Source organism: Anopheles stephensi, unplaced genomic scaffold, assembly GCF_013141755.1.
Source record: "Anopheles stephensi strain Indian unplaced genomic scaffold, UCI_ANSTEP_V1.0 ucontig291, whole genome shotgun sequence".
NCBI classification, from domain to species: Eukaryota; Metazoa; Arthropoda; class Insecta; order Diptera; family Culicidae; genus Anopheles; species Anopheles stephensi.
In genome coordinates this window covers 411,496-430,851 of record NW_023405226.1, presented here as the reverse complement: position 1 = coordinate 430,851, position 19,356 = coordinate 411,496, and the positions used below count along the sequence as shown (strand labels likewise).

General features: G+C 46.8%; 1 protein-coding gene across 1 annotated transcript; it reads left to right on the top strand.

Annotated features, from left to right (window-relative positions):
• The first annotated feature begins 10,111 nt into the window (after positions 1–10,111).
• On the top strand, positions 10,112–18,890 carry LOC118516423 (polycomb group protein Psc-like). The gene is made up of 3 exons (XM_036062294.1): positions 10,112–10,419; positions 12,373–12,586; positions 12,716–18,890. The coding sequence occupies exons 1-3, from the start codon at positions 10,127–10,129 to the stop codon at positions 16,925–16,927; spliced, it is 4,719 nt and encodes a 1,572-aa protein (XP_035918187.1). The 5' UTR covers positions 10,112–10,126; the 3' UTR covers positions 16,928–18,890.
• Positions 18,891–19,356: the final 466 nt, after the last annotated feature.

Here is a 19,356-nt window from a genome sequence, read left to right as displayed (position 1 = left end):
TTCGTTCCTCATCATTATCATTGGTATTATTCTCCTTACATAATGCTGTTGTCGAGAGCATGTCTGGGGGGTTTTGGCAGCAGCAGCAGGATAGCGTGACACACGGGGTAAATAGTGAATGGGATGAAAAATACATAGAGGCTTTTTTTTTTTCGTTGTTGCTGCTTCTCTCCAAATGGTAGGTAGACTCTGCACAAATATTTTGTTCCGGTTCCTGGGATATCCCGGATAGGGAAATGTAGTGAAGCAGAATGAACTGTGGTAATGGTAGTGTGCGTTGTATGTGGTTCGCCGTTACGCTATGTGTTAATAAATAATACACTTGTGGGAATAGTTGTAAGAATCATGGAAAAAGAAGTCTTAGTATTTATGACACTTGTTGGAAATGAGCTTGATATTTTCTTAGCAAAAAAAAAAAATACAGTGACGAACAATAGAATACAACCAATATTACATTCTGATTTTCGATCTCCTGTTTTCGATACTAGCATATTGAAAATCATAAAAACATTAACAACCATTTTGGTTTTGTTGTAAAATTGTCAAATCATTGAGAAAGTAAAGAATTTTAAATCATTGTGTACATGAAAACCTAAATGAAGTAAAAAAAGGACAAAAAATATATAACTTGTTTTTATCATTAAAGATAACCATATCGACTCGATAGAAGTTCTATTGATAAATAAAACTAGAGAATGCTCAAGATCCAATTTAAAAAAAAATGATTATATACTCTTATACTAGGAATCGTTTTCTCATTTTAAACTAAGTTTTTCAAAAAATCTTAATTTATTTGATAAAAATAGGCCTTAATGTTTCGATTTTACAAAATAAATGGTCTAATTTTAATGTTCGTCACCGTATATGAGCATTTTTTTAAATTTTATTTTTTTATTTTTATATTTTTAGAATGACGGCTTGAGGCTGTATTGATTTTTTTATAAGTTTTGAATTAAAAACCCAATAATATTTGCATCCTTATCATTCACGAAAAAGTTGTGTTCGATTTTTTTTCTAAACTACCCTTATGCAATTAAGAAACAGGGAACATTTATAATCTTCAATAATGGAATGGAGGACATAATTTTTCAGCCTAGTAATTTTATTTAATGCATGAGAGATCTTTCAAGTTGGCTTATTAGCATGGTTCTAAATCCCAAGAATTCAAAGTATGGACATCTGGATATCGAGAAATTTGAGTGTGCGTATACAATCGTAATATTTTATAATTTACCTTAATCTTCCTGTGTACTAATGTACTATTTGTATATGTACTAATCAGGTATTTAATTTTATTAATCTACTAGTAGATGAGTCTTAAAAGTTGGCAAAAAACAGATAATTTTGAATTACATTTCAAGTGTTGATTAGCGACAGATTTCATGATATTCAATAATAAACTGGATTGATAAAAATAGCTATGCGTATATAATTATTTCCATCACTGTAGTCGTGTCACAACAGATTAGAATTAATACAAGCTTCTTTGAGAAAATAAAAGTCTTTCAAACAAACGAGTGTACAAACGGAACGTTATTTTCTTCGCTTACTTTCATGAAGCGTGTGGTGACTCATTTCCTTAGTACATCTAGAGCAATGCGTTGTAAAGTCATCCACATGCTTCAAACATGCGCCAGCGTACATAACATTAACAGCGCAGGCGGGTCTCGTCGTCTTGCGCAGGGCAGTAGCCGCTACAATATGCATTCGGAAGCCGCCACCGTGTAAGAAAAGCATAAGCAAAGAACGGAAAACAATTACCATTGGAAGAAGCAGGAAGAAAACGTGTTTGTCTTAAAAACCGCGCCGCACCGCACTGAGAAGACCGCTTAAAGTAGGGATAGCCTGTGTGTTAGTTCTCGAGCATAGAATACACATTACCACACACACTAACACACTCAAGATTTAATGGATGTGAAGTATAGGGAATTTACAACCCTCCCGAGTAGGAGAATTCTCTCCCATCATTCGCTGACTCTTTTGCTCGCATTATATGCTGCACGCACGATCACATGATCGATGGGGTGAGTCGTGCTGTGGATCTTTCGCTTCTCTTCTGACATCGGGACTTTTGGGAGGGATGCTCTCTCACACCTTCTTGCCGCAGTGTTGTTTCTCGAAGATGTTTGAGCGTCTTCCGCCAGCTGAACGGTTTTGTTTCACAGAAGAACGAGAATTCTGTGTGGAGGAAGAATACCATTCGTTGGAAGAGTGACTGATGGCGCATAAATAAACATTTTTTTTCAATTTTTTAATTAAAATACAGTTATACAGTTCCGGACTCTTCTTTGCATGCCAAGAAAATTGATCGCTAATGTTGTGTAAAGATGAATTATGTGCTGACAAATCTAACAGCAAAGAACGGATTACAATAATTAACTGTGATCCCCGAACACGAACTGTGAACTCTAGCGCTTGAAAGGGGTACCGACCCACTAAGACCTTTGCTCACCTTCTTAGACTTGGAATTATAACTAAGGGGTAAAAAGCCCCTTGCTGGAAAGGGTCGTAAAACATTATTTGTGCGATAAGGAAGAGGAGGGTCCCGAGTCTCGCTAACCTCTGTGTTCACGGTTAACTGTGCGTCTTGTCCGGATATGAGGTCGATAAGCAAGAGACCGTACAAGGACCAAAGAAAGGGTACCCTATGACACAGAACTGCGACAAATCTTTTCTAGTTTTTTTGGTCTCTCTCTCTCTCTCTCTCGCTCGTTACATCTACACAATGCACAGTTTTACCCTCAAAGTAAGTGGATTCAAAATTAAATTCAAAATTTGTCTTCCTTTCCATATGCCACATAGGCATAAAACGGGCCCGAAGAAACATAGTCTATCGGAACTCATTTCCATTTCCTTTTGCTCGAGCAGTACTCTCGCGGGGACTTTTGGGTGGCTTTTGCACCGGGGTAAAAACGTCACCTCAACAAAAAAAAAAATGCTGACAACTCATTCAATCATGCATTAATCATGATGATCCTTCGGCAGGACCACCACACTCCCGTCACTAAAGTGTAGGCCAGCCCCCACTCGGTTTTCGCCTGACTGCGTTCAAATGTTCATCAAAATGGGATGGATTTTGTGGGATGGGATGGATTTTGATTTTATGTTTTATTTTCTTCAAATTGCCTATTGGCCTCATGCGTGTGTGTGTGTGTTTCATCTTTTACGGGGGCAGTCTCAGCAAAAAAGAAGCGGCTTGCATCAATTGATTGAAAGTGGTTCACTTTTGACAGCAGCAGCTTTTCCGCTGTGATGAATGTATGGACCAGAATTGGATATGATAAAAAAAAACTTCTCAAAACACTTTTTTTTCGATGTACTATTAACAGTAAAACTAAAGTAAAAGCGGACCCGTCTGGGAAAAAAAATCCGCCCTCACCGTAATCATAATGAAACAGTCATGTGAAGTTCGTACGCAGCTTCTTCAATTATTAATATCCTGCTGAAATATTCCCTGTTATGATGAATATAAATATATACCCACGGAACAGTACAAAAACATACAACTGGGGCCCGCTGTTTTTGTTGTTGTGTGTTTCACTCTAGAGTTTTTTTTGTTGTTGTTCTACTTTCCGTTTGGTTGTCTATTTTTCGTTGTTTGGAAAAATTGCCTTGTTGCGCTTTCAACATTCTGGTGGCACCTGGTTTCGGGCCGGAGACCTGTTTCGTTTTTTTTGCAATATTCCAAATTTTCGTTTTAACTTTTATTCCTGCTTTTACTGCTGTGTGTGTGTATGTGTTTCTTTTTTATTTCGTATTGTTGTTAAAGGGAAACCAAAACTCAAAACACAAGATTATATTTAAAGCAAAAAAAATGAACTTGCAAAATACTGATTCGTCCTTAAATCCATCAGCGAGCACCACCACCGCGTAGTTGTTTTGGGTCCTCGGGCTGGAGAATTGCTGGAGCCTGTGTGTGTGTGTCTGGGGGGTAAGGGGACACACACGGATGCAGCGGAAGAGCTGATTGGTTGAGCGAGTCCTGCCAATAGACTCAGGATTCGGGAGGCGATCCACTTTCGACCCGTTGTACAAACGAGTACACCGCCGCCCGGAGGCTCAGTTTGTCCGCTTTATCCGGTGTGTTCTTTCATTGAAAGCTGCCACCTCCTATCGCTCCCCAAAATCACCAATCCTCCCATACCGCCCCCCACCTCGGTTTTGTGTTTTGTTCCACTTGCACTTTAATCGCATCGGAAATCGCACATCCATCCGGATCGGATGCGGCCGGACATACACACATACACCAGCAAACCTGGGGAAAACGGAAAAAATAACATCGAAAATACTGCTGAACCCCAGAGCTCAGGTCTCTGTGCCGTGCCGCCGCTCTTTCACCAATCCGGCGATCAAGCTCTCAGGTGCGGTGGGCTGTGGGGAAAGAGACTGAAACCTGCTGCGGGATCGGCCTTTCGGTTTGCAACAGGAGTGTGAGACGCACATGGGCGAATGGGAGTAGGGTAATAGCCATCAGTATCAGTAATGGCACAAGAGCGCACTGGGAAAAAGCGTCGTCCCGAGTCCAGAGAGCATAATCATGTTTCAATTGCGCCCGCAATACGATTCCGATGCTCTGCCCCCTGGCCCTCACGACTGACTTCCCCCCGGTATCGATGTGTTCTCCGGATTACCTTCATCTCTTCTGCGTTCTCTGTGTTTCCCCACGGTTTCTTCTCCCCCCTCCCCATCTCGCCCTTGCTCCCCAACTTCATTCACATCATCGCAGGACTTGGGAAATCGAAAATCCAGATCTCCATCTCCTCCGTCTCTCTTTGGAGTGTTTGGGTCGTCCGGATTCAGGTCCGAGCGCTTGTTTGGAGGCCGAGAGGGATTGTGGAAAACATGGACGAAAAAGAACGAGAGAACAATAAAAAACAACAACAACGGAACGGAAACAACACAAAAAACGGTGCCTTGCTTGCCCCACTCGCACATAAAACACGGGCGGGCTGCCTGCTGCAAAAACGAATCGCCGGAGCTCAATCCGGAGTTGCTTCCTGCGTTTTTTTATACTTTTTTGTTAATGGTTTTATTTTGGAAGGGGGCCGTTTTGCCTAGGTTTTGCCTCGGTGTGCCGATTCTCAATCTTTCATCTCCCCACGCCACGCTTTACCTATCCCTCGCCAGGATCGTCAGGAAGGCCTCCTTCCACATTCAGCTATTTTGGGTACGTTTGTTTGACTGTGCGAACGGGAGCGACTTACCGAGTGCGAAAGAAATGGAGCAATGCACAATTGCATTTTATGGTTAAACTGACTGGCGGCTGCAACAGCATCGTGCGCAAACCCTGGCAAACTAACAGTGAAACTCCCTCGGTCGCCACCTCCCCAGCCTAACTCCGCGAGTCACAGACGCTTCTGCTGGAGGTTTGGAAACAACGGAGTAGACAAAAAAATCAATAAAATCCAACTGCCACTAGTACTGCTGGCGACGACGGCCCACAACGACGGCCCACAACGACGATGATGATGTGGCCGCCCGTTCTGGTGGGGCTACCGAGGGGGCTTTGGGGCTTAGCCGGGTAAACATCGCGAAAGATCATGTGTGTGTGTGTGTGCGGGTCAAGCGCACGTGGCGGTGATGACGTTGTCCGTCCTGTGTTGTCCGTATGTTTGGATTTTATTTTCTATCTCCCGTAGTCACTTGCTGTTGTTGTTGTTCGCTGGAGGTACATCTCTAGGGAGCTGTTTCTAAAACTCTAATTTCAATTCTATTTTTGCATCAGCGCATCATATTTTCTACCTTGGGCGAAGGCGTGCTGGAGGCTGAACAATACTACGACGCAAGAACTCGGTTGTGTCCAGCATGTTCCAGCCGAAAGCGACTGTGATGAGTTCTGCAAAAGGTCGTATTTTTCGCAACAGGAGATAATTTATTGTGAGGTGTTTGTTGGAGGTTTTTTTTTCCATAAACCCACCTTCAATATCTGGGACATCACCATGATCATCGCTAGCGTGCTCGATCGTTGATGATCTTGAGAGCTGTGAGGTTGTAAAGTCAGGCTTTTGGCGTGGAGTTTGAGTGCAATAAATTGATTCCACCGAACTTTAAGGCCTCGTTTTTTGTTTTACTTCTTCTTCAGGAATGCTAATTATTCGGGGAAATCAATAAAGCACGTTGGAAACATTGGTTTGGAGCTGCAAAAAAAAGTCTTCAACGCAACTCATCATTATAGTTTGTGTTTTCGGAATCGGTGTCCTGAAATGGAATTCTCCAATGGAAAAAAAATGTTTTCAGCTCTTGTACAGCATGATATGCCTGATGCTTTTTGCGTTGAAGAATTCGTGTCAATCGTAAAAGAGAAACTCCGAGAGGATACAGCCAACGCCAATTTGGGCCCTTGATAGGTAATTGCAGTTTTCGTCTGCTATTTATATCCTGCTTGGCGGTGGAGCCCTTTTATTGCTCCTGAAACCTCCAAATATTTCTTAAATTCTTCTTGAATGAGTAAAAAAAAACTTGCGAGGATCGTGCGTGGTTAAAAAATTTAATTTAAATAATGTTGATATCTCCATGTCCATCCATTAAAGCCCATTAGAAACGAAAATATAAATTATTTACCCACTGCATTGTTACGCCTTTAAAACGCAGCCAGACACTACCATTTGTATGCAAATTTTAAACGTGCTTAAACAGCGACTCGAAACACTGCGCTAATTCTGCTGGAATCTGTTAAAACAGCGGAGTGAATAAGAGTTTAAACCTTTCATAAAACAATAACCCAAAAAACCGTCTCCATCTCGCAGAAGAAAGTGCATGTGACAATAGAACCAACCAGTTGGAGCGTCCCTCTATGCTAGTCCCAGGACACTTCTTCCTCTATGAACCACCTCGGCGATCCATCATACTGTATTGTTGTAATTCTTTTTTCCTGTCATAGTTGGAGCTCCCTTTAAACCACACCACCACCACCAACACATCCTCAAGCTCCTCCAACCCCCCAATTTTGTCGCTAATTGTCGCGAGACACATCGCATTATGTCACGCGAAGAAGAGTGGCAGCAACGACTTAGTCCTGTCCGTTCTACCGGTTCGGTCGCCGGTAGTCAGCGTAGCAGCAGCAGTAGGGTGTGCTGCTTTAGATTAATATTTTCCACCGGATGGGACAAATTCACGCTGGCAAAAGAAAGGACCTTTCCCAGCAGAAGAATGCTGTGCCGCCCCTCCCCGTGTACAGGGGATGTGAAGAAAGGATCTGGGAGTTTTTTTATAATTACCATTTTAAAAAGAATCATTCCCTTGTTGGAGAGGATAAGAGTTGGTTGGTTCTCGTTGGCTGAGCGACTGCTGCTCCTAGTTTGTCACAGCGCTTTGGTTTTGCAGTCGGGAAGTTTGTCCTCTTCGCATAGTTGGCTGTAAAGGCAGAATTCCCAGCTCTGGGACTGCTTTGTGGAGAAAGAAATCGGGACTTCGCCGTAGAGGCAGATGGAGTTCAGGGCAATAGGAGGACCTCGCGTGAAGGGTTGAAGACATGCAGCTCCTTTATTGACTCGTCTGTTCACCTTCTCTGTTCCACCTCGCAGGGCTCCGCGAGTGTCTTTGTTGTTATCACTGTACCCATAGTGTATGTGTGTGTGTGTGAGTTGTCGGCGAGAGATGGATCCCACCAGGAAGGTGGGTCCACCATGGTCGCGCCCGCGTTTTGGTGCGCCATAAATTCCACCCGGAACGAGCTCACATCTCTCACACAGCTCTGAGCTGTGAGGGGGTGAGTTTGACTGGTTTTTCAGCAGCAGCAGCAGCAGCAACTGTAGCATTCGCTTCTGGCGCTTGGGTCTCGTCTTTTTTCGTTTGCAGCGCTTGTTGGTGATGTCCAGAGGGCGCGCAAGGTAATAGTGAGGTCAGCAAAAAAAAAAAAAATGTTGGACCGGTTTTGCGTGTGGAACACGATCATAATTGGATGTGACCTCCGCCGAGGCATGGAATAGTAGTTGGTGGATATCTCTGGTGTAAAGCAGTTCGGGAGAGAGCCTCACGTCGGTTGGGTGTCCTTATCGCGAGAATGAAAATTAAAAAAATGGAGAGAAAAACGAGTACCGCCGAACCCATCGACACACTATGTGTGTGTGCTGTCTGTGTGTGGACAGATACTACTGGTCACCATGTGAAGATGTCCCTTGGGGGAAATTTCCCTCTTCACAATGGTGTGTGTTCGGGTGCTCCAGGCTGTTCCTCGAAGGCGATTTCATGACGTCCAGGTTCAGTGTCATCGTTCGAACCGGGAACATCGTCCACTCGCGAGAATAAATTGCACTGATCAGACGGAACGGAAAGACATATCACCAGCCGCCTGGAATGTACGGCGCCCACACGAATCCGCGAGGTCATCAACTTGGGGTTGCCGCCTGCTGGTTCGATGCAACTTATCCGGGTCGGTTGGAGAAGAAGGACATTTATCCTTTCCAGCGAATGGAACGATAAAACCTGTCGAAGGCAACGCAACGCCCGACCAGGCAATGCTGATAAATTTCTTCCCCACAGCTTCACTGTCTTCTTCAGCCTCGCGCGACTCAAATGACAATGAGGGAAAAGTCGGAGTTGAGCGTTGCGTTTTCATTCGTTCTAAACAATGTAACGAAAGGCAAAAAAATGGGAAACGAACTGCTGTAGGGTTGGGTGGATCGGGCTGGTACAGAGGTCCTCTTATATTGCAGTTGTTATGCCCGGTCCATGAGAGGGAGAGAGGGTTACCGATGATGGATGAGTTCCACCCGATCTGGGTACGCGATGCGTATGATTGCGTTTTGACGTTACGTGGGTAAATTTTTAATTGAACATTCGACTCTTCCATGGGCGATGTGTTGGTGTTAGGTTTTTTTTGGGGGCGAGAGTCGTACAGTTCCTTGGTTTGGGTTTAAATGATAGGTAAATGAGAGGCTCGTTCACCAGAAAGCTCAACTAAAGCAAGGTAAAGTCATATTAGTTCCGTATTCATAATTGGACAGTCAAACCAGTCTGAATGAAGCCGCCATTACAGGAACTAATTTTGTGCTTATCTTATTTCGCAAACACGACCCCCTCAGCTCCTACACACACACACACACACAGCTCCGCAAGGAACAACTTTTCGACTTAAAGCACCGAAAATCGCCTTTGAAGTTAAACCTACTCCTTTCATTATTCTCCAACAACAAAAAAAAAAAATGGAAGGGATGAGTATCTTTTCTGCAGTCGAAGGGCGATATTTAATTTGTCAAAAAGTTGGCCACTGCTCTGCTGCAGGGACATGAAACCCGTGTTTTATGAGGTCTGTTTTAATGTGGCGCAATTTTCGGGGGCAAAGACACTCTCTACCCCCCCCTCTCTCTCTCTCTCTGTCTCTTTCTCACTGGGTTTCTCCATTGGTCCTGACACCCTTTGGCGCTGCAATCACGACACAAAAAGAAAAGCGGGAAAACTCCATCCAACACCCAGCCACGCTCGCTCGACGCTCGGGGAAGAAGAGATGTGTTGACGTTCGGATGGTTTTTAGTGCTCCCCACAGTCTCATTATTCCACTACTGTAATTAGTTTCCTTCGGGTTTTGTGGCTCCAAGGTTCGCCGAACGTTTCGCCTTTTTTTTGTTGTTGCTTCTTTCCGTCTCCCTGTTTGCTTGTGGCGAAAGGCTTACACATACACACACGTACACCCAAGTCAGTCAGGCTCAGGATCTTGTGGAACTTTTATCCTAGTGTCGGATGTCAGTTTTTGGTCAAATTGCTCCGAGTTCCCTCTTCTCTTCGGGAGGGCAAGAACAGACGTCTATAAAGGTGCGTGTGTGTGTGTGGTGGTGTTTGTGGAAAATGGGTTGGAAAAACTTCTTAATTTCGTTCCTTCCGTATCTCGCCTCCGAACTGCGAAGTGACGACGACGAAGCGAAGACTCCGGTGTGGCAAACGGTGTGGTCTCATTTATCTCTCTTTGGTTTCGTATAGTTGTCGTTTCAAGGCGGGGTTTTTTTTTTTCTTCGAGAACTTCGGGATAAATCCGTTTCCGTTTCATTTTGGTGCACATCCCGCTCAGGGAATGACATCCAAACTCTTCTTATTAGTGCTGCCAAGCTTAAAGACGACGAATCATCATCATCATCCGTGTCAACCGCATCGCGTCATCACCCGTTCAAGAAATGGCGCGCTGAGATTGAAGATGACCCTTCCCTTATCTTCTCGTGCCCCACATCACGCGACACCTCAACCCGAGACTCATTCCCAAAATTTGTATTCTGCCTTTCTTTCCAGACCGGATGCAACGCTGCAGGCGATCGTGTACAAGCTGGTGCCGGGACTGTACGAAAATGAGCTGCGCCGGCGGCGTGCCTTCTACCGGCTGCACCCGGAAATGGCCGCCATTGCAACGCCCGAGCAACGGGGCGAAGATACCGAGTATCTCATCTTTAGCCCGAACGAGAAGATCTCACTATCGCTGGAGTACGCGGAAAAGTAAGTTTCACTGGAATGCTCTTCCTCCCTCTCTCTCTCTATATTGTCCGTAATGATTTTCCATCCATTTCTGGAACCATCGATCCCTTCCTGTTCTGTCGAGGGTGGGATTGAAGCAGCGAACGTCAAAACAGCTTGAGAATCAATTTTCATCTCATTAATTTTTGTGTTTGTGCAACAGGAGCGAAGGGATATAGTAGTAGTAGACAGCCCGAGGTTTTGTCACGTTCTGCTTTGTGCCATTACCCGAGGTGTGTGTGAGTGTGTGGTTCTTAGGGCTTACACACGTATCCTTGTGGAGTTGATCCGATTCTACACGAAAGTGTGGTTTGATTCTGCTACGTGTATTGGAAAGAATGTATTCTGAAAGATTGTATATAAATTTAGAATTCCATCTTAGGATCAGTGATCTCCAATTTCTTTGGGGGAGAAAAAAATCTGGAAATGGATACTCGGTTTCTCGGTTTCCTGCTTAGCTTATCTCTCGTCTCACTCATTTCGGTCGTATAATTGTCTATTTAAGTAATTCCTTCTCTTATATCCTAACTCCTCGACCCGATAAAAGAAGCCGAATAATTCATGAGCAATTGTCGCCGAACGCAAGACAAGGAAATCGGAGGGAAAAAATATCGAAAACGCTCGTTTGGTCGCCCATGTTGGATTGTTTGATTATTTTGATTACATCGCAATTGAGCTGTGATCAGCAACGGATACGAACACCAGTGACGAAGTTCCCGCTGTTCGTTCCCAACTTCGCTCTGGGTGTTTCGAATTTTTCCAAAGTGTATCTCGTATTTTTATATGCTTCCTCCTTTGGACATCCTTCACCAGCTTTGACCGTGCTGGAAGCGAATCGATATTTTAGAGCCGGATTCAAACTGTCGACCGGAACGAACCGAGGAACGGGGACCCATTTTGTAAGGTTCGCTCGCAATCAAACATAGACGCTTCGCTTCCCTCGCTGCAAAACGGTCGTCCCCAGATTGTTCTTCCCGATGTTGCTAGCTTCTTGTTAGAAGCCTTCCGTTCCTTTGAGCTGCTTGAGACGGAACACGGTTCACACGCTCGCGCGGTAGTGGTGGTGTTGTGCTTTGTAGTAGCGTCCTCCGGACCTGATGCGAACACGGATAGAACACGGACGGACCCTAGACGTGGACGTGTCTTCAACACGGTATTTTCCTTAATTTGAGTTTCCTCTTCACGTTCGGTAAATACCAATGAATCACTCCTCGCTGTGTGTGATGGGGTGGGACACTCGGCCGGATGCCGGAGTCCGGGGTGTAGAATCGTATCCCACCGGCCAGCTATACCGGCTAGATCGACAATAACTATTAGCCACTGCCACGTCCTTGCCTTGCGATGTCTTCGACAAAGTGAAGAGAGAGAATGAGATAGAGCCACCCTTAAGATAAACCTTCCGGAATGAACATTTACTGAAAATTTTCTCACCCCGGGCACAAGCTACAGACTGTTCAAGGTTTTGGTATGGAAACGATGATCTGCAGGGGGGACAAGGAAAGCAATCGAGGCAGGCAGAGGAGAGGAATGTACGTGCGAAACTGTCCCGGGGTGGTGTTTGCTTGCTTGCCTAAAGAGATAGAGAGTGGCTGCTCAGACATCTTTCCGTACGGTGATTCTGGAGCGCTTTCCACCTGCCCGGGGTAGTGTGGAATGTCTGGAAAACGCGAAAATTATTGCCGACGATAATTTATATCGTCAGTTTCCTGCGCTTGGTTCGCTGCGTGGTTAGTGGAGGAGAAGGAAATTAGAAATAGCATCCGACCGGTCCGACTAAGCAGCAATCGGCGTGTCTATCGTTCGCTGTAGAAGTCGGGACAGAAAATTATCCACAAATTCGACAACAATTATATTAAGAATGTCTAACCGAGTGGAGACGGATTTATTCATCAGGCACATGTTTGTTTTTTGATTCTCTCCCACTCCCAACAACAGAGAACTGGCTGAGGACAATGAGGAGCTGCTGAAGGCCAAGTATCTGCTCTGTCCGGCCATCTTTTCGATCGCGCTGCTCAAGAAGTTTATCATCTACAAGTACGGCATCTCGGAACGACAGTTTTGCGTCGAGATTATGTACAAGGTGAAGACGATCATCCTGCCCGACTACTACACGCTGATGGACGTGGCTTACATTTACACCTGGAAGAGGGTAAGTTGTGTTGTGCTCGTGAGGCAAACTTCATTTGCATTTGTGCGCCACCGGCACGTTTTATCAATGGTCCCAATCGTTATTTTCCCTTTGGGTTTTTTTTTTGTTGCTGTTCTTTCCACTTCACAGGACGCTCCGATGAAGTATTACTATCGCATTCGAACGACGGAATCGAATCCGTTGGAACTACCGGAGGTACCGCTGCGCCGTTCGCCAAGTCTTGTCAGCGCAGGGAAGCAGCGAACTACCGAGGCTGTGGATGACGAGGATGATAAGGAGAATGTGCATCTGGAGCGGTTGGTGTCCGAGGTGACGGCTAGCGAGAGTGATAACAGCAACAGTAGCAGCTGTAGCAGTGATAATGTGCGTCGTTCGGAAAATGGTTCCAAAGGCGTGGAGGACGTACCCAAACCGTTGGCGGCGAGTCCTGCTACGCAGACAACTCCATCGACTGGATCGCCTGCCACTCCAGCACAGCCAGCACGAAAGACTGAGTCGATCAAGCTCAAAATTGGACTCAACAAAAACAAATACGTAAGCTTCCTCCAGAGCCCACAGCCGGATGAACCGACGGCCACCAACACTTCCCCGGGAGCGTCGGTGGAAGGATCGAAGTCACACAAATCGGAGAAAACGAAGCGCAAACGGTCCGACGCGCTTGGTGCGCTGCAGCAGTTGGAAGAAAATTCTCGCGAGCTCCAGATTAAGATCGAGAAGATCAAGGACATGGGGTTGATGAGCAGCAAACGCGAGGGTAAGAGTGCCAAGAAGCAGCAGCAGCAGCAGCAGCAGCAGCAGCAGCAGCAGCAACAGCTGCCATTGGTCCCTTATAAGGTTGAGTCGGGTTCGGGCAATGCCCAGGGGTTGCAAGAGCCGGAGCGCGATTCAAAGCGATTGCACTCTTCCAAGAACGGTTCGGGCTATCGCAAGTTGAAGATAAAATCTCCCAAGAGCGGCAGTGGCAGCAGCTCCAGCAGCAGCAGCAGCAGTCCGGAGGACAACAAACATCATCATCCGATTGTGTTGAAGATCGATCAGCGCAGCCCGGACATGGCTACGTCAACCCTCAAGTTCGGTGTGCCGAGAAAAGCGGATAAAAGCATGACGCCATCACCGCCACCGTTGCCGCCATCTCCACCAACCCCACCCCCAGCGAAGCAGAAGTTCGAGGATGAGAAGTCACAGTTCCTGAACTCGTTCGATTTGACACCCATCAAGACGGAGCCGTCTTCTTCGCCGACGAAGAGCACTAGCTCGCCTCCCGCGCTGGTAGAAAGTACATCGACGTTCAAGAAATCTCCAACGTCCAGTGCTGCCCCCACCACGACCACACCGAATGGAAGCACCACGCAAACGAAACGCAAAGCAAAGGATTCGGCCGGTGGTGCAACCCGATCCGGCTCCAAGAAGCCGAAGCTGTCCGACGATGAAATGAAGGCAATCGTCGAGAAAACGGTGGCGGAAAACATTCGCTCACCCTCGGAACATATTGTTCCACCGATTTTCCTCAAGCCAAAGGTTCCTCCGGTGACTTCCTCTTCCCCTCTTACTTCATCCCGTCAACAGTCACCACCGTTGGTAGCTTCCTCGGGTAAATCAGAGTCAAAGCCGACGTCAACGCCTCCACCCAAACGAGATTCTCCACGTCCATTCGTCTTCAAGACACCACCTCCACCGCCACCGATCGTGTCGGCCAGCAACATTCCCGCGGTCAAGCCTTCGCAGCAGGTACTGCCAGCTCCGATCCCTCAGAAACCATCGCTACCGCCAATCAGGCCATCGAGCGCACCGAAAGCTTCAGGACCTGCGACAAAGTCACCGACACCGCTAGCTCCACAAGCGCCCAGCCGAAAGCCAACGACACCAACCAAGCTGCCGACTTCATCAGCGCTCAGTGGTGGTGCGAGCGCAGTCCCGCAACCACTCAGCAACGGCGGTACCAGCATCGTTGCTCCATCGAATTCGACCACTCACAGCGTCGCTACCGGGTCCAGCAAGCAGCAAAAGCCGCTGGAACTGAAGCGCGCTCAAAGTAATCCATCGATCAACATTCTACCTCCAGTGTTGCCACAGACACCTGGTGTGCCGCGTGATACCGAAATCAGTAAGCTGCGGCCGGAGGACCTGAAGAAGAACGTGAAGATCTACGGACCTCCGACGTCAGTAGAACAGCCGATCATTCCAGCAAGAGCGACAGATACCGCCAACTTCGCGGTACCGAATAAGGTCACTCCGAAAACAACGTCTAGCGTCACTGTTACCTCAACGCCAAAAGCTGCTGGCACATCGTCAACAGCAGGTCCTCAGGTGCAGGGCGCAAAGGCACGGCCAGTTAACTACTTGAATTACGCACTGCTCAACAGTAAGGCAGCCGCCGCCGGGTCCCGAACACCGATTCCATCGTACTCGTCCAACTCGCCCAGCTATTCGCCCGACTCCCCACAGTACAATCCCAACCTTAACTTCTCTCCGAAGCAGTTTAAGTACGCTAATCCACTTGCGTACAGCAGCCATCTTCAGAACATGCTGACCGAACGCAAGTCGGGTAGTACGTCTCCACCATCAACCACAATCACCATACCTGCTTCATCCCCATCTCCACCACAAGCGAAGGAACAGACGGTTCCGGCGGCTCTATCTGCCAGCATTTCCGTCACGCCCGCGTCCAACAAACGGCCCGCATCAGCCCTCAGTCCCGATGCAGAAGAAAAGAAGTTACAGCCACCGGAGAAACAACCGACGATGCCAAGCCCTCCGAACCCGCTGGACAAATTCCCTTCAGGCATCCCAGATGGACTATCGGTCACGCTGGCTACGGATGAGGACGATGCGGCCCGCATTAAGAACGTGAACAAACAGCTGAAGAACAACTTCATCGAGATCCGGCCGCTGCCCGATGTCCCGGTTGCGGATGTGAAGCTTCCGCTGCCACTTCCCAACACCATGCCCAAGCAGCAGGATCGTCGAACACCACCGTCGAAGGTTGGCAACAGTGCTGCTGGAAGTATGCCCGGACCTACGACCACAGTATCTCAGGTGCCACGCAAATCGACACCACCCATCAATCCCACGTACAGTGTGGCTAACAGTGTCCCGGCCAAGACTGCAGTTTCTTCTTCCGCATCGTCGAATGGTACGGCGGACGCGATTCAGCGCAAAATCTACGATATAATCGAAAAGCGTACCTCGGCCGATGGTGGTAAGACTGCCAACAGCAAGTCCGCCCAGCAGAAGCCTCCAACCATGCCACCAATGTCGCGGCCAAGCACTCCCAAGGTGCCTTCGTTCCCGGTCTCTAACAACAAGTTCAAACAGCCCAACGCTACCGTAAACGAGAACGGTATGCTGAAGTTGAACAACTACCGTGAGGTGGATTTGATTCCGAAAGGTATCAATCCCGGAACTGGACCCACCAACTCAAAGTCATCGTCATCGGGCACTTCGACCGTTTCTTCGGCATCATCCAGAATGATGCCACCACCGACCGCACAGCCCAAATCGAACGTTCCGATCGCTCCGAAACCTTCGCAGCAATCGTTTGCCAACGGACGGATGGCTATGTCTCCACCGATTCCACGGTCACCTACCGCTTATGGCGCTTACAATCAGCCAAAGTCGAAGACACCTCCCTCGCATCTTCCCTCGATGGCGAGCATGGGCCCCATGTTCGACATCCAGATGAAGTCTGCTGCGATCGGCGCATCCGGTGGTACACCGTCGAAAAAATCACCGGCTGGATCTACCACACTCACCTCCGGCACCGTTCCCCGGCGTAAGATAGTCCCAACGAACAATTCTACGACTCTGGTTCCGCTCAAGTCCTCGCCGGGTTCTTCATCCGCGTCCGCGAATGGTGGTGGTGGTGGTGGTGGCGGCGGCGGTGGTGGTCCGAAGCTAACGGGCAATTCCTCCGACTACATCACGCTCCATCCGCAGGGTCCGGTAGCACCTTCAACACCGTCCCAACGTCCGCTTCCCTTCTCCGCCCAGCAGGCAGTTCTGTCGCAGATGATGAACAACAATCTATTCGCCCGTCAGTTTAATGGCTTAGTGTACCCGTACTTCCTGCAGCAGTACGCACAGCAAACGGCCGGTCTGAATATGCCGATTGGAGCGGGATCGGATTCGGTCACAATTACGGCGTCCCCGCTGAGCTCGTCCCGCAATGCTGTGTCACAGAACTCGCTTACCGTCACCGCTATTCCGCCAGGATCTTCGGTCGCGAATGGTAGGGGCGGCAGCGCGAACGGTGGGGGCAGTGGATCGGGCGGCAATGGAGGTGGTCCCTCGAGAGGCTTTGGTGGAGGCGGTACCAATCCGGCATCACGCAACTCTTCCTGAGTAATGTTGATCGAGCTGTAGAGTGCTTGTTGACGGCGCTAGAAGAAGACAGGGAATGCGTTACTCCGTTTGTGCATTTCCTGTCTTTTTCTTGCTGTTTAAGGACGAGCCTTTACAGCCATAGGATCAGTAGAGTACGTGTGCCTGCGAGGGCACATTTTTGTAAGGAAGAAAAAACAACACCCTTTGCTAAGGGAATAATCAATCTGATGAGACTGAAAATAAGCAGCAAACAAAAAAGCGTGATGGTGCCATTCATGCTACTTGGGAAGAGGTCTGAGAACAAAAGATCAAATGTCAAATTCCAGTGACTTTGTGAGCCGATCGAGTTAGGAAATAAGCTAAATGTAATAGGGTATAGTTGTCGTTGTTGAATGTTACATCGTGAATGTGTTTATTAGTCTCTACAGTTGCTCTTAGAGTTATTCAAAAAAACTGTCCCAAGAGCCAAGATACGCTCCCACCACCTTACCTACCTGTCCTGTCAAAAATGTGAACGCTTTTTTAAAATACTTGCACGATGCAATCCTATTTCGGTATGTAAATATAGTATAAACTGCTTTGAACAGTGAGTAAAACCGAGCCTTCTAACGGCATCGATTGTGTTGTGTTGCCTTCCCGAAGGAGTAAACTAACCTCAAAGTTCGGCCGACCAAGGCCGATCGCTAAATACTTATATCGCTTGATGTTTGATGTTTGAGTGTCAGCGTCCTTAGCGCTTGTTTCCTAGTGCTCGTCGAGCCCTATACACTATCCCTTTTATCAAGCTTACTGGGCAACTGTTACTGTGTACTACCGTTTCTGTTTAGAGCTCCGTGAAATTTTAACCTCTACGCGTCTATCGTCGTCCCCTGTGTGCGTGTGTGTGTTTTGTATGTTGTAATGAATTTTAAACTAGAAACCTTGCACAGCAGCAAGAAGGAGGACCACGTGCTGCGCCTCTCATATACAAACATATAACCGCATATCGCATATTCACTTTGAAAATGCAAGGGACAAGATAAGGTTGATGTGTGTTTGTTTCCAGCCGATGTGTTTAAGCAGGTAGAAGGCGGAAAAGAAGGTATAATAAGCAATAAGAAGATAGAACTGAAGGAACAAAGATGAAAAGAATCAGGTGGGAAGAGGTGTGAAGAGAAGCGAAGTAAGATGTACGAAACATAGAGGAACTTGAAGAAAAACAACGATTTTGAAGTACGCGATGAGTTAGCGACACTGTAAGCCAAGACAACAATCAAAACATGCATGCTGATAATCGATAAGGTAGGATGCAAAATGTTGTTTCGTTTTTTTATACTTTCAATTTCATTATTCCTCTTTTTTAATTATTTATTCTTTAACATATTATAACATTGTGAAGGGAACTAACCTTCGAATTATGGCCGAATCGATTCGAAATGCATTTAAGTTTGTTTTCGTTGCTTGTTTATTGAGTTGAAAAAATGGAACAAGTAACCCTGTGAATTGCTGAAATTATTATTTATCTCTCTATTTTACGATTAATCTTAATCTTCCTAAGTTTACATACAAGAGTATGTCCGTGTAGATAAAGTATACCGCGCATTTGCTGACAAGCGAGTCATTGAAGTTAGGCATAAGAGAACACAAACACCCTGCAGTAGTTTTGTAATGTAAAAACAAAAGAAGGGAGTATCGGAATCCGATTTAAAGTCCCTGACTGACTGGTCCGATACGGAGCCTCAGAACGATTTCTGTATACTATTAACGATTAAGGACACGATGTTTGTATGTCAGTCTCCCTAGCATAGTCAAACCACCATATGTGTCGTCGTGCGTCGTATGATGATGATAAGTTCTAAGGTCTGTACATAGAAACAAAACCTGTAAATATATCTCGTATGCGAAAAATCCTCTCGGGACACGAGGCAAAACCTTTATACACGCCCGGAGTCCGCAAAATAAATGCACATATTATTATAACAAAAAAAAAGGAGATTAATAATGCAAAAAGGAGCATTTTTCTGCTGCCCGACCTCCGTATCCGAATCCGCCAGGAAGACGAAAAGAGCAACGCCAAGGACAAGGTTTGCCAGTATTATTGTCATTTAAATTCAGTGTTGCAGGTAGAAACGGGAACGGCGGAGCGGCCTGGTCGTTAATTGCCGTCGGAAGGTCCTTTTTTTCGCAGCGAGGGCTGCATCACAAGATGCTCTCCCTTTCTCTCGTTAATCCGACATCTTGTGGTGTGGATGCCAAATGGTTTTCTGTCACGGGACGGGACGGAGGTAGTTTTGAAGGGCGCGTGTGCGTCACCATACCACCTCCCATTCTACCGTCCGCGCACAAAGGACCAAACCAAACCAACCAAATAACGGGTTTCCATTTCACATTGCCCGGGGTCAGCTGCGGGTATTTTCGCACCAGTTTATGGTGCACTCTGCAGCAGCAGCAGCAGCATCAGCATAATG

Excerpts from the sequence above, each read along its gene's own strand:
- LOC118516423 (XM_036062294.1), top strand. The coding sequence starts at position 10,127 with ATGACCCTTCCCTTATCTTCTCGTGCCCCACATCACGCGACACCTCAA. Across the intron at positions 10,420-12,372 it reads TCGCTGGAGTACGCGGAAAA|AGAACTGGCTGAGGACAATG; the intron begins GTAAGTTTCACT and ends TCCCAACAACAG. Across the intron at positions 12,587-12,715 it reads ACATTTACACCTGGAAGAGG|GACGCTCCGATGAAGTATTA; the intron begins GTAAGTTGTGTT and ends TCCACTTCACAG.